This window comes from Seriola lalandi, unplaced genomic scaffold, assembly GCF_002814215.2.
Source record: "Seriola lalandi dorsalis isolate HSWRI2012SDOR001 ecotype SW California unplaced genomic scaffold, Sedor1 jcf7180002054579, whole genome shotgun sequence".
NCBI lineage: Eukaryota > Metazoa > Chordata > Actinopteri > Carangiformes > Carangidae > Seriola > Seriola lalandi.
Genome location: NW_019525132.1, coordinates 1,336,891 through 1,352,538, shown reverse-complemented (window position 1 = coordinate 1,352,538; position 15,648 = coordinate 1,336,891). Strand labels below are relative to the sequence as shown.

The 15,648-nt window shown below is 41.8% G+C and overlaps 1 protein-coding gene across 2 annotated transcripts in view; it reads left to right on the top strand.

The window, feature by feature from the left end:
- Nucleotides 1-15,648, top strand: part of grm8a (glutamate receptor, metabotropic 8a) — a 228,458-nt gene that overhangs the window by 190,331 nt on the left and 22,479 nt on the right. For both annotated transcript variants that reach the window (XM_023417987.2, XM_087177051.1), the window contains exons 8-11: nucleotides 6,107-6,246; nucleotides 8,485-8,631; nucleotides 10,747-11,168; nucleotides 12,477-12,843. In XM_023417987.2, coding sequence (XP_023273755.1) covers nucleotides 6,107-6,246; nucleotides 8,485-8,631; nucleotides 10,747-11,168; nucleotides 12,477-12,843 — 1,076 coding nt within the window. The remainder of the gene's footprint in view (nucleotides 1-6,106; nucleotides 6,247-8,484; nucleotides 8,632-10,746; nucleotides 11,169-12,476; nucleotides 12,844-15,648) is intronic.

Genomic DNA, 15,648 nt, shown 5'->3' with positions numbered 1-15,648 from the left:
AGAGCGAGCTGGGAGGGGAGGAAAGGAGGAACAGCTGCTGTGGAAGGAGGGAGGGTTGGCCGCGAGGATAGTCTTGCAGCAAGCAGTCAAAACTGTCTTGGAAAAGACTGCTAACAGACTGCAAATATATCGTCCATTTATGTGGCAGAAATATCAGAAAGGAGGAGAAAAGAGTTCAGAAAATAAGAAATAGGTATAAAAGTTAACCAGCTGCTCAGTCTGAGTTAACCTCCACCACTGGAAACCACTGTGAAAATGACAATGTTTTTTGTGGGATGAGTTGGGGCTTCATTATCATTTCTCTCCTGTCATTCCTTACTTCACTTTTTGAGTTAGTTTCACTCTTCGTTTCTGCCTTTTTCTGTTGTTTTCCCCTATTAGTGCTATCAATACATAGCACACAGATGGGAGCCTGTTGGCGAAAACTCACACACATACTCACACACACTGTCCCATGTTTTATTAATGCATGCTGCAGTGTAGTTTTTGCATCTCCACGTCACAAACATTTAGTCTCTGCGATGAAGACTTGCTATTCATCCTCAGTGTTGTGAAAAGTGAACCGGGCAACGCTGAGGGCTTTTCCTAACAATCCCTTCTGCTTCTTCATCTCTTACTCTTTTCTTCCTTTCTCTATCTATCCATCCTTTCCTTCTTTTGTCTCACTGCATGTGTAGTTCCAGTAACAAGGAGAGGTCTAAGGCTTTTCATTCACCCCTCTCCTTCCATCTGCCCGTTTCAATCTCTGTCTGCCGGGGAGGTTTTAAGGCCCATACTAATTGATATTCTCACACAGTCTTTTTTTTTTTTTTTTTTTTTTTTGCTCTCTATCTCTTCTTCCCCTCCCCAACCTTGCTTTCTTCCATTTCCTGTCAAAGTAAAAAAGTTTTGAGTCTCTTCAGCTGCCTTGCTATGTGATATTCACATATATTCTCCCTTGTTCAGCCTCATTTTCTCTCTCTTCTTTTGCTTTTAAGTCGATCCATGTGTCTGCCTCTATCTGTCAGAAAGACGGGGGTTTGATGCTTTCCCGCAGACCTGCTCACTCTCCTATTTTACTTCTATCTTCCTCTGTCACTCATTTTCCCTCCTTCCTTTTCTCTTCTTCCTCTCTGTGGCTGTTTAAGACTGCAAAGGCTTGACGCGTCACTGCTGCCGTTTTTATTATCATTCCTCACTCTATTTGTTCTTGTCTTCTATTCCGCTCTCTCCCATGGGTTAGTATGATTCAGATGGGTCTGACTGACAGTGAATATGTTTAAACTTAGTGTCAAAGCAAAGCAATTTTTCATCTACTTTCTTGTGCCAACATTAATGTTACATTCTTATTTCACCCTTATTCTCCCTCTGTAAGGTTTGTCTTTGTCTGCAGGTCAATTTCAGAAGACTTTAAATCCACATTGGCTTCGCTGCATGAAAACTTTCATTCCTTATTAGATACCAGATTACATTATTGAAGCAGAAGGGTTGACATGTGAGCCTTCCTCACAAAGGTTGTGAGAGTTGTAGTTTTCTTGTGATTTTCTGTTGTTGATCCCCAAAAGGGCAAAACCTCAGACTCTGTGGTGCAGCAGAGGCTGTGCCGCGGTGATGCCTCGCTACCGCCGCTTTGAGAAAACCTGTAGAGTTAAAATAAGTCAAAGAAAACATTTGTTTGCACTTAGGGACACAGACACACACACATACATCCCCCGTGCCTTTTACTAAACATATTAGCCATTCTCTCCACGCTCAAGCAGCCCAAACTGAGCACCCAACCTCCCCCAAATAAGAAAGTCAGACTCATTGTTAGTTCCCTGAATCAGAGCAAATAGAACCATGAACTTTGTTGACATGCATCTGCCCTCTGGCCGTTCCACCATTTTCTGTGTCATTTAGGAACACGTCAGCTTGCTCTAGTTAAAATGCAACATGAATACAGACGAGACAAAGAAGAAATTAGCATTACAAGAACTTAATTTGTCGTCGCAGACTAGAAGTTTTGAGGTACGAGACAATGATGATGTTTGTTCTGTTGTTCTGTTACAGTCCAAAAAAAGGTGAGGTATATGAGAATTCACTGAAAATATAAATGACCGTGAAACACTAAGTGATGGAAGACCATGTTTGCCTCTAATGTGCGTGTTGGTCCGTCAGCAAAAAAATAATTTTGCACATGAAAACATTACTAACTTTCAGGGTTGGGGCGGAAACATTTTCTGCAGTGCAGCATCTCCCTTTGAATAACTGAACATAATAGGTTTCACTACAGGATGAGGTGGAGGTGTGTTGCCAGGGCAACAGGTAGATCATTTATTTTTCAGTGTCATGCCAACTAAAGCATAAGTTGTTAAAATCTACATGTTCATATGTCAACGCTCCCACTCTGATGACTCACACTAGTGTCAGAGTACATTAACATGTTCACAGGTTTAACATTTGCAGGGTTGTTTTTTTTTTTTTTTTTCCTGGCTGAGTTAATGTTTATCTTTTACTCACCCAGCAGACAAACAATTTAGCCGTGATTAAATGTTCGCAAAATGAAACAATAAAGGGTGCATTATTATTTTATGCTAATTAATTTGAGATGCATTTTTAATAACTGTAAAATTCCATATGCTCCTGTTGCACCTACACTGGATGAGTCTTTTCGATGAATAAACAAAGCGTGAGCCCCAATGGAAATTCATGAGGCCAGTAAGCCTGTCCGTGCATCTCTTAAACCAAAACATTAATCAGAACTGATGAGGGGTTGTCAGCTACCTGTTTTTCCAACATATTGGTAAGATAATGCCAGCCCCTGTCATGCCTATTGTATGTGTGTTTGCAATAATTGCTGCTGCTTTTTTAAAAGTGTGCCGTCTTTATCCACCTTACTCAGAAATTTCCAGAAAAATGATACAAACACTGCGAGATTGAATAATTATTTTCTACTCAAGGTAACCACTGCTTTCAGACCAAACAGTCTGCTATTGCTCTGCATAATTTAAAGTACCTGCCAGCATGTCCCTGCTCCAGACAAATGTTTTAGTTGCTGCATCCCTAACTAGTTTTAAAGAGGCATGATTGGTGTGAAGTAAAAATGAGAGGAAAGTCAGCCAATAGAGTGCTGAGGAAAAGATGACATGCTAATCACTGGGTGAGAAATAAAAACCTTTTTGTTAAAAACTTTTTTTTTTTTATTGGTGTCGCTGACCGACTGGCCAATCAAGCAGCTCAAATAAACCAGTCAACCCAGGCAGCTCACCTTGTTCCCGAGCCATTGTATAGTCCCTGATGAATTTGGTAAATTGCTCACTTACCTCAGTTTTTTTTTTTTCGGGCCCCTGTTTATGTAAATTTTTTATCCCATTTTATTCTCTAAAACACTGAGAGAAATGAATGGAAATTGAGGGAGAGAGGTGTGGGTGGTGGTGCGTCTGGGGGTGGTGGTGGGGACAAAGCGGCAGATTGAGATGGATTGATAAAACAAAGGAAGAGGGGAGTCGGTTACGGTTAAGTCGGTCGGGGCCAAATGAAATGTGCGGGGTGGTAGATGTAAGGGAAGGAAGGAATGTAGGACAAAAGTGAAGGGGATGAAGAAAGATATGATGATGCCAAAATACCCCAAAAAAACTGAGACTTTAATGAAAGAAAACAGAAGATAACAAGATAACGAGAAAGAAAAACAGATTTGTTGGTTGTAATTTTCAGCTAGATGGGCATGAATAGTTCGTCTTACTAATTCCTTCTTGCTTGGATACGGTCAACAGAACGACCCCTTCGTGTGTAATGTGCACTCGTTTAGCACAGAGGGTGGGAAAGAGGGAGAAGACGCAATGGAGAGAGAATGGAGATCTGGAAGACGAAGAGGAACGGAGAAACTGAGCGAGAAGGGAAGTGGAAAATGAGTGGGGACATTGGGAGAGGATGGTGTGAGCAACGCAGAAAAACTAAGCAGTCTGTGGGGGGGGCTTGTGAAGGATTCACAATGCAAAGGGGTGGTAGATAACATGTTGCTATGTTTGTTGCTATGTGGCCGCTAGGGTATTGTTAGATGTTTTGGTGGTCAGATAGGTTGTTTGTTACCAGGTGGTTGCTAGGTGGTTACAGCGGTGTCCTTGTGGCTACTATGGTTGCTCGGTGGTTGTTAGGGTGTTGCTAGGAGGCTTGTAGTGCATTTTGGAAGGCTGCTCTGGCGATGCCCTGTTGCTGCGCAGTGTTTGCTGAGGTATATGTGTCAGTAAGATAAATGTGGCTACTAGAGAGAACTGCATGTTTGCTGGAGTGCATTGTGTGAAGACATTGATTACATCATCCTGTGTGTTTAATACACAGCAAGCATACTAATTAAGTATGAGAGATAACATTAGTGTGTGTTCCCAAGCAAGCAAAGGAATACACACCAAAAAAGGTCAATATTAAGTATTTGATATATTGTATCCAAATGAATTGAATTGGGGAGATAAAAAGGTCTGTGAAAATATTGTTAATTAAACCTCTCCGACTGTTGTGCACAGTGAATCCCCAAAATATCTCATTCTGGGTTTTTACCTCACTCTGGTGTTTATTAGTTAAAGGCAGAATTAAAGATAGGGCAATGGAAAAGACCCAATTTGACAGTATCAATGACTTTAGTTTTATAAATTATGTTTTTGTGTGTGTGTGTGTGTGTGTGTGTGTGTGTGTGTGTGTGTGTGTGTGAGTGTGTGAGCTGGGAAATTAATTATATTTGGACATACACAGTATCAGTTCCTCATTCCTCTTTCATAACTTTCGGTAACAATGAGAGACTGAGTTTCTAGTTTTGTCTCTTATCAGCTCTGTCTTCCTCCATTCATCTGCCTTACTCTCTCCCTCAGTAAGACGCATGTGTGCGTGCACGTGTTTCATTACTCATGGTGACAGTGAGAGAACCTTCACATTTGTGTCTCTAAAATTCTTCTATTTCCTTTGCCTTTGTCTTCGTGTTCTCCTCACTGTTTGTCTTTTTTTTCTACTCCTCCTGTCCTTGTCCTCTTCTGGTCTCCTTTTCAAATTTATTTTCTTTTTTTCTTTCTTTATCACTTTTTGTTTCTTTGAATTTCTTTCAGTTGATATTTTGTCCCTCTGGCATAAGTGAATTTCTTCCTCCGTCTCTCTGCTGCTCTCCCTAGTCTCTCTCAGTGTTCGTTCTCTTAGTCGATTTCTAATCTTCATCTTCACATTGTTTCTCTCTTGCTTTGCCTCAAACTGGCAACTGTCTCTGTTTATATATCCTCAGCACCATTGCACAATATCAGTGACTTATAATACACAGGTGGAATTTCCATAATGCAGTGCTTTCTCTACATGCACACTGTAATTGGATTTCCTTTGTGCTACGCCAGATTCAGCAATTTGATTTGATTGTATCGCTACATAAAAGGAAGACGACGAGTAAGACAGAGAGGGAGAAAGATAAAAAAAAAAGAAAGAAAAAAGTTTGCGTTAAGCCTTATTGGTGGTGAGAAAACTAAACCTTAGAGGACACAAACATATCCATGCGTGTGCATATTCGATCACACTATGGTTCTGCACACACACACACACACACACACGTGCAGTTACAAAACAACACAACTTCCTAGATTGAAGAATAAAAGTCACAGTGGCTTTGCTGTCACAGCTGTTTAAGAAACTGCCAGAGAAAACATTACTTCATTAAATGTATATATATATATATATATATATATACAGTATATCATGTCTGTTGGCCTTTCTGCAGAGGCATAAAGTTTTATTTCACATATCAATATTGTTTCACAAGTAAACAGTACATTGATAGTATAATGAACTATGTGTGGTTTGAAACACTTGAAGTGGTGTTTGTCATCATGCTGCTATGATTTACCTTTGTCTTTCAAAAAGCATTCTGACAGTGTTCACAGAGGACATCGTAACCTCTCACATTTCAACATTTCAAGAGATGATGATCATTCCCACTTTTCTGTCTTTGTTTTTTTGGAGGATTTGGCCATTAACTTTTGTCCTTCTTTTCCATTATAGGAGTTGCGGTCATTCCTGTGGTGATCAATAAAAAAAAATAAAAAAATGGTGCTAAATGTAATAGTATCATTTTAAATGACTGAGTTGACCCTTTCTCCAAAATCTACTGTCCTTGTTCCAGGAAGTGCCGGTACGCCAGTGGTTTTCAATGAGAACGGAGACGCTCCAGGAAGATATGATATCTTCCAGTACCAGATTACCAACAGATCCACCGCGGAGTACAGAGTCATCGGTTCCTGGACCAATAAACTGCACCTCAAAGTGAGATTTTTTTTTTTTTTTACACAGACGCACAAACGCAAATACTAACATCGCCTTTTGCACGCGGAGTATATGCCGACACGTGCATCACAGCAAGTACAAGCAAGTATAATAACTGTTCGCTTGGAATGAAGACATGAACATGAACACATGTTGCAGATGTGTTTCCAGCTCACTGCATGTTGATAACAATCCAATTTAATCCATTGTATTTTGATTGGAGTGGTTTATTGAAGCTTTTGAGGCATTGCGGACCACATACCTCTGCTGAGTGAAACATCACTTTGACTAGCCCCAATTTAAAAACTCCAGTTACCCATTATTCAGAACTGACAGTTTGCTGGAATTTAGCTTTTTTTTTTTTTACAAACAGTGTGGCTCTTTTCTTTAGTTCCGATTGTTGAGTCTTTTGCAGGGACATACTCTCATTTACACACACCCACGCACAAGGTCGCACACCTGCATATACAACCCCGTAAATGCTGGCACAGAATGTGGAGAATACACCTGAGCCTCACATGAAAAAAACAACAAAAAAAAAAAAACATAAAACCACATCATTTAATGCAGGAGCACACTAAAATCTCATTGTCTTCATCACGGTTTCTCACTCACTGATTTCCACTCGGAGCACATGCATGCACACAAACTCCTTGAGCAACGCTGGAGTGCTCGGTGTTATAAATCCACTGTGGACTTCATTAGAAAGGCCAGGTGACAGATGAGAAGACTAATAGACACAAAATGCTTTCTCGCTGATGGACGGCCTGGCTGACTGGGAGAGAGAGAGAGAGACTGCAGCAACACAAAGGAAACAACACATAGTTAAGACACACACGACTGGGAACTTTGACAGTTGACAAATTAACAGATGGATTTGATTCGTTTTAAAAGAAAATCCAGTTGGGTTTGAAGGCACAGTGGCAGAATTAGTGATGGCAGCCCGTGAAAGTTTTCATGATCAACAGACTGACCGGGTATTCATCAGTGTAAAGAGAGGAGAGCGAAGTCAGGCCGCTGTGTTTGATGGTAAATGGCATTTGGACACATACAAAGTTAATTTGACATTTATAATTAAAGCAGAAATCTATTATAGCTATTATTGTGTTGCCTAAATAATTAATGGAAGGGAGGGTTCACGACCAGGCCTATGTTGTTTTGGCTAGTGCATAATTCATGCTAATTGTAACAAAACAAGGTGTGTGTATCTGTGTGGATGTAAAGATTCTGGTGAGGGTATGAATAAATAATGAAGAAAAATATTCAATAAATGGGAAAAAAAAAAAACAAACAAAAAAAAAAAACAGCAACTAACAAAAACACTTGAAAAGTTTTAAACAATGCTAATTTGTGCTCCCGCACACACACGAAGACACTTTATTGTCATTAGCGCATTTCTCCTGACAGATATATTTGCAGCACAGTAGCCCAATATTGTGGGTTTTGTGTGCGTTTCTATATGTGTGTCAGCGATCAAATCGAGTCCATTTTCCTCCGTCCCTGATGAGTTTTTCCTCTTAACTAGTTTTTGTTGGACTGGTACATTGTGTGCCTTAAAACAGTAATGCTCCATTTTACTGAGCACCCTCGGCAACGGATGAACCTCAGGGACCTGGTGTAATGACAGAGTTTATTACAAACACTTGCACACATAACGACAAATTAAAACGCACACACACACACACACACAATCTCACACATACCAGACATACGGAAAGCTCGGGGATTCGCTTTAATGCCAGCATAACAGAAGCACAAACAAACACAGTGCACACATGGAAGAACATACAAACACACACACACACACACACACACACACACACACACACACACACACACACACACACACACACACAGAAGGAAATACAGATGGCCTTTTTGTGCCAGATCTGATTATGGGCTGATTGCTGGCTTCAACACTAGCTGGTGTTAGGTTTGTGCCCGGCAGCGCTCTGAAAAATGATCAGAGGATCTGCCTTTGCTAATTGCTCTCCCAAGTTTGCCCCGAAGACACACTTTCTACAGGTACAGGGAAAAGTGAGTGTTAAAGGACTGTTAGCGCACAGCAATGTCAGCTTGAGCAGATGGCTGCCACTCTTGGTGCTGCATTATATCCCACAAGAAAGTGGGAAGTTTCGTTTTGTGAACATACAAATCATTTCAGGTTTGTTCTGTTGCACTTCAGACAAAGACATTTGCAACGTGGACAAATGTCATACATGTTGTCCAACTGTCCAGGTGGAGGCCATGCGTTGGAGGACAGGTGACCCATCTCTCCCGGCGTCCGTGTGCAGCATCCCGTGCCGTGCGGGCGAGAGGAAGAAGGTGGTGAAAGGTGTGCCTTGTTGCTGGCACTGCGAACGCTGTGAGGGATACCACTATCAGGTAAGTAGAAATATCCAGCAAGAACCTGTGACTTTGATCCAAAGCAGTGAAATAAGCCGCCCGCACACTGTGACTAATATGCAATAAGGTCTCTGTTAAATTCATAGCTTTCTTCACATCACTATACTGTAAAGGTCTGCGTAAAATTGATGATAAAATTTCAGAAGTTATCTCAGTCTATGGAAGACCGATAGCGTTTTTAGTTTTTTTTTTGCAACAAGATTTTGTTTTATTTTGATTATCCAAAGTTGATACTCATGACTGTCTCCATGGTTACATGGCTCACAGGTTGTAGAACTTAACTCTAACATAATTCACTTTTGTCCCTCATGTCTTCTTCAAAGCTTGATACCAAACAAGAGACCGCCCAGTGTAACGCATTCTGTCGTCGCTTCTGGTGTCGCATCAAAGGCAGGGGGATTTCGTAAAAGCGTAAAAAGTATTTGATATTGACTTTTTGCATCAGTGCTTTTTCACTGTAGCTCTTAATTTTGTTAGTTCAGAGTCACGACAAGGAAAGGGATTTCCCTGACTCGTAAAATTACCTGGACTGTTTGCGTTTTAAAAGCTGGGAAAGCTTCCAGAAGCTCTTACCCTATAACCGCTTCCTATTCTTAAAATCGTCTGTCAATAGAAATGTGGTAAAAATGTAGAATTTGACCTAAAGTCAAGCCTTGGTCGAACTTCCTTCACCTGCTTTGCGATCAAAGCCAGAATCAGTATACTTTGCAATAAATCAGCTCCAAGATGTGTTTGGAGTAACAGCACTTTGACATTATAGAGTTCTGTCCCCTTGTGTAGTGATCAGGATTTTTTTGACAACTCATTTCAGGTATCCAAAAAAAAAAAAAACCCCAAGCTACTTAGGCCCATTTTAAATTTATATATGCAGGACGAACCCCACAGATGCTGTTACTGCAAATGGAAGTACATAATTTGAGGTGAGGGAAAGGGTCTGCTCGTGCATTATAAAGATACATCTCCCGTGTTAATTATATCACGGACAATTTGGCAGCCCATCATCCCTCTTTCTTATTGAGTTAGAAAAATCCATGAGCGTGCCCGTATATGTGCAAAGAATTTCCTCCTTCAGGAGCCAATAAAGGAAAAAGAAAATATCAGCCAGAACAGCAGCAGGCGATGCTCGTCAGAGTGAGCAATCAATACTCATTTTGCAGATACATGCATTTGCTGTAAAATCGATAATCTGTTGACACAGTTACTGGAGATTTGGGATTTTAAGCAGAATGGAAAATAGTATATAGCAGAACGACAAAAAACCAAGTAGGTTAACTGGGGAGCAAGTGTAGAAAAATGTGTGAAATGTCTTTTTTCTTATTAATGAGCCACTTTATAGAGGTAGATAATACAGGATAAGTCAGCCTGAGCTGCTTGGTAAATGAATCCACTGTTGAGATGTTTTTTGGATGAAATCATGAGGGATTCACCAAGGATATTTCCATAAATGTGGGAGATAGATACAGATTTACCACAGATTTTGTTCTTCTCAGAGTTCGGGGTTTTAAATCCTTACTCAGCTGTACTTTGGTGGTAGATACTGTGGACAAAAAGAGGGCTGAACTTGGTTCCCCCAGACTTGCCTATAGCTGGCCTTAAGCTGTATTTGACTTGGCTTCTTTTTTTTCTTTAAATATCTTGTCTCCTTTTCTGTCGACTCAATCTGTCTGAAAATGTTCAGAAATTCCCCAAACACCTGAAAGAAGAAAGCAATAGATAGATAGATTGATACTTTATTTATCCCCAAGGGGAAATTCATGACATAGCTGACATGACATAAAAGCATAACTACTTATTAGTAGGCCTTTTGACAAAGTCCTGGCCCTTAGCCCTAACCAAGAAAACTGACAACTCCTATTGGCTAAAAATTAGCTTCAGTATTTCCATGCAGGGCCAATAGGGTTCAGGTTCATGGTTCATACTCTAATTGATTTTAAGAGGGAGGGGGGGGGGGATTAGCTTGATCCATATATAGCCAAAAGGTCTCCCCCCCAAGTCTCATATAAGCAATAACAACATTGACATATTAGAACACCAGTTATCATCTTTTTTAAGAAACAGTCTTAATGTATATTATCTAAACCGTGTCTCCCCCAGGCTTCAGAGTTCACCTGTGAGCTGTGTCCATATGAGATGCGACCCGACGCCAACCGCACTGGCTGCGTTCCCATCCCGATCATCAAGCTGGAGTGGCACTCCCCCTGGGCCATCGTCCCCGTCTTCATCTCCATGCTGGGGATCATCGCCACCTCTTTCGTCATCGTCACTTTTGTCCGGTACAACGACACCCCCATCGTCCGGGCGTCGGGCCGGGAGATGAGCTACGTGCTGCTGACGGGAATCTTCCTCTGCTACGCCATCACATTCCTAATGATCGCCACGCCGGACGTGGGGGTGTGCTCGTTCAGGAGGATTTTCTTGGGCTTGGGGATGTGTTTCAGCTACGCCGCGCTGCTCACCAAGACCAACAGGATACACCGCATCTTTGAACAAGGGAAGAAATCTGTAACAGCACCCAGGTGAGGACAACACCTGTCTGTCATCATACACACACTCTGCTCGCCCCCTCTGTGCGGATGTGTGTTCAGTGCACGTATATTTCGATGTGTGTAGTGGCACTGAAGGTCGCTGTAAGTGTTTCTTTATTTATTTTTTTATGCACGGAGGTGCGTGTATTCAAATGAAGACTTAAACTCTACTTCTTCCTTACTAAGCTGCTTGCAATCATTATTCATCATTTATTTTTCATACATTATGTATGAGAGTCATGAACTCACACTCACCTATTGTACTGTTTGTACTCAGTGTGAGTGACTCTGGGAGAGAGCATCAAGTAAGTGGCTAAAATGTTAATGCAGGATTTAATAGTGCACAGGTTCATGTCCCCCCTGCCCAGATGGTCATCTGTTTTTCCTTCAGCACCACCCAGCTGTGAGAGTTAGTGTTATTGTGCTACTCTTGCTCATACATATTAAAATTTTTTTTTTTTTTTAATAATCATTAATTTTCAAATTTCTTGCTTGCTCTTCAGGACAAATTATTAAGTTGTTTTTTTTTTTTTGTATGTGACTGTTGCTCTTGCTGTTACATATGAAGTAAAACAAGCAAATTTAAGCAAATGCGTTGAACACGAACTGCAACACAGTCGAGGTAAGATGCAGAATGAAGCAGCTGACACACAGAAACTTTCTACAGGAGAGATCGGGAGGCTCTTTTTCAGGTTCCAGTGTGTGTTGTGGTTCCAGGTTGTCAGGCATTGAGCATGATTTGAGCCCAGGAGCCTAAAAGGGGCAGGTCGTTTCTTCACTGAGGGTGTGAGCGAAAAGCATAGCTTTTGCTATTGGGTATTATTTGCCTCCATTTTTTTTTATCTCTCTAACATCCTTGGAGATCATCATGTTTCCTCCATCCAGTGCTATATTTTACTACATCTGCCCTTTTCTTTTTTCTTTTTCGCCTCAAATCTCCTCCTTACCTTTTCTCTGATCTCCTTCCATTCCTCAGTGTGTGTTTGTGTGTGTATGGCTGCATATATATGATATATTGCTGCTGTCAAGTGGGCAACTTCTTTTCAAAACAGCCTTGTTTGCAGGACTTTAATGTATCTTTAAAATACTAAATGACCAAGAGAAAATTCTAATATACATAAGAATTGCCAAAAATTACAATCATTTTAATGTAGAAGTGACGCCCTCTTTTCAAAGGCACATAATATTTCCGTGCGAGCAAACCTTCTAGCCCAGGTTGCCCCACTTACAATGAAGCCCCGGCAGCTTCGTGCCTCATTTTTCCCACCTCCTCATTTCAGTAATCTTCTCCTTCCCCAGGTTCATCTCTCCTGCCTCCCAGCTCGTCATCACCTTCTCCCTGATCTCAGTCCAGCTCCTGGGCGTCTTTGTCTGGTTCGCGGTGGACCCTCCCCACACCGTCGTGGACTACGGCGAGCAGCGGACCCAGGACCCCACGTCGGCACGCGGCGTCCTCAAGTGTGACATCTCGGACCTGTCGCTCATCTGCTCCCTGGGCTACTCCATCCTGCTGATGGTGACGTGCACGGTTTACGCCATCAAGACGCGAGGCGTGCCCGAAACCTTCAACGAGGCCAAGCCCATCGGATTTACCATGTACACCACTTGTATCATCTGGCTGGCATTCATACCCATCTTCTTTGGCACGTCACAGTCTGCAGAGAGGGTGAGTGTGTGAGCATTTTTTGGCAAATTTTTATGTCAAGCTGAGTATAAACTTAACCAGACCTGCATCCTTTAACTTGTGTTTTTAACATTTTCTTTGTGAACTACAGTCTACAGAGAGTGTGAGTATATAGCCGATGTCTGTACTTCATCCCCATCATCTTTAGGATTTCTGAGTCTGCAAAGAGGATGAGACTATGGTGTGTGTGTGTGTGTGTGTGTGTGTGTGTGTGTGTGTGTGTGTGTGTGTGTGTGTGTGTGTGTGTGCGTACGTGCGTGTGTGTGTGTGTGGATGATTTGACTCCATAGTTGGATTTAGATGATTTCTGTGTGCCGCCACATATATGTTTGTGAAAAATCTTGTCTTGGATAACAATTCGCTGACAGGTGGGCTGTGATGGTGTGTTTTATGGGCTTTCTGTGAGCATGACTAAACTCTCCCGAGCCCATTTTCCAGCATTATTAAGTTTTGGAATCACTTTTTTGGAGTCATAAATTTGCATGTATTGCTATGGCAAAGACTACGCTCTCTCCCTCTCTCTCTCTCTCTCTCTCTCACTCACTCCCTCCCTGAAAACTTTGTAGAGATCAAAAGTGCATCCCTTGGCACTGAGAGATAGATATGTTTTACAACTGTAGCTGGCTTTCAGTCCACAATCTCCTGACAATTTCCTGTGCGTACAAGAGGATTTTCTGTCTGGCTGATTGACTGGACTACATGCCTCGGTCCAGGCTTTTAGAGCTTATTCCTCCTACCTTTAGTCAATTATTGATGGTTGCATGATGCGAGTGAGATGTAACTTTCACTAGGTGGAGATGAGTGTCTGGAAATTGTGTGGGCAGCCTGTACTGTACATCCGAGGGCCACATCATGAATTATATGGTTATATGGGAACACATTTTCAGTTGTGGTTACACCCCCCCACCATGTACGCATGCACAGGCAATGACAGATAGACAAACATGATTGAGATTCTCAGGGAGAAAAATAGTCAGGTATGTTAGTGATTGAGTGACGGCGTCCTTTCACCTTATCGGTTTAGAAACAGAGGGTGTAGGAGGCATGAACGCACACTCAAAAAACGCTAATAAACACCATACACATAGTAAACCACTGTATTTATGTATTTACCGTGGCTAAAGCAGCAGTGGCTTATTGATTCCATTTCTTGATAGTGTAACTATTCTAGTTTTACCAATAAAACACACACCCATTGAAATTCAAGGCAGGTGATTGATCGCAGGTTTCACCGGTTATACATCTCAATGCTAAACACATGTACCCGTGTATACTGTGTGCACGTAAGTAGGTAGATAAGCAGTGAACAGACATACATACATGGTTGTGAACAGATAGATAACACTTTGTATTTCACAGGCTTCACATATAACATGGTATGCACATGTAGAGATATAAATCATAAACCCAGAACTGCTAAGGAAACATAGGTTATTAATCAGTTTAATGCCCAGCGCCAAATAACTTGCATATAATATGTTTGCCTCTTTGTGTGTGTGTGTGTGTGTGAGTTTGTGTGTGTGTGTGTGTGTGTGTGTGTGTGTGTGTGTGTGTGTGTGTGTGTGTGTGTGTGAGAGTTTGTGTGTGAGAGTTTGTGTGTGAGAGTTTGTGTTTGTGTGTTTGAGGGGAACAGAAAATGTGTCCTTGAGATAACCATCACCACAATCTCAATTGTCAATATCCTGCCCCAGTGTCGTCCTCTTCTACGTACACATACTCTATACCTGTGCGTCCCCTGAAGGGTCAAGGTCTCCCCTTTCTCTCTCTCAATAAAAGTCAGCTCCTATAGTCTCTCTCCTTTTTTTTTTTTTTTTTCAAGTGTCAGTCGGGCAATTTTCATTTCCCACTTTCCGTGCGTCTCAGTCCCTTTTTTCTGTTCAAGGATGGCAGCCGCCTCCGTCGCAGCATAAAGCTGACATCAAAGTGATCCCGTCTAATCACACATCAGGGAAATCAGACTCACGCTGGGTGTTTCATGGTGTTTTTCCTGTTGCTCAATTTCGAGTAGTTATTGAGGCAGGAAGTTCTTAAGTGAGTCAGTGAGTCGCTGCTTTCTTTTATTTTCTACTTTCTTGACCTTTTTCATTTCGCCATTCAAGTGACAGAATAAAGCCAGTACAACTACAATCATAGAGAAAGTCATGATTCGGCGCTACACTAAAATTGAATTGAATTATACACATTCCCCAGATAGAAGCTCTAATGCACATTATAACTCTAACCTTTAAGCTACTGTGTGTGAATGACGGAGAAACCACTTATGTACTGCAAGTCCATGACCTTGCATATGTTGTACTGCGTTTGTGACCGTTTGTAGAGGCCGATGCTGTTATGCCACCTTAAGGATGGCGTCCACGCATTTGTGTGTGCATGCATGCATGCGTGTGTGTGTGTGTGTGTGTGTGTGTGTGTGTTATCTGATGCTGTGCTGAAGCGGCCCGTCTTCGCGGACGGGCTGAGCGGCTTCCGTGGCTATGTTTGTTCAGCTAATTAGAATGTCCACCAGCAACTTAATGTGTATTTTCCATTGGAGTGTGTTTGTCCGGTGTGTTGCATTTAATTGGAAGATCCACCAGTGCACATTTGTGTGTCTGTGTATGTTGTTTCTAATTGGAATATCCTCTGGAGTGTGTGGCAGCTGGCTGGCTAACAGAGAGAGCAGAAGAGAGGGAGGAGAGAGAGGAGTGAAAGGAATAAACAGGTAATGATGTGACTCGCTGATGGGGCTTTAATGAGGAGAGCTCTACCAAGGGCATAGGTTTGGTTTCAGACGGGGGCGGGGGGTTT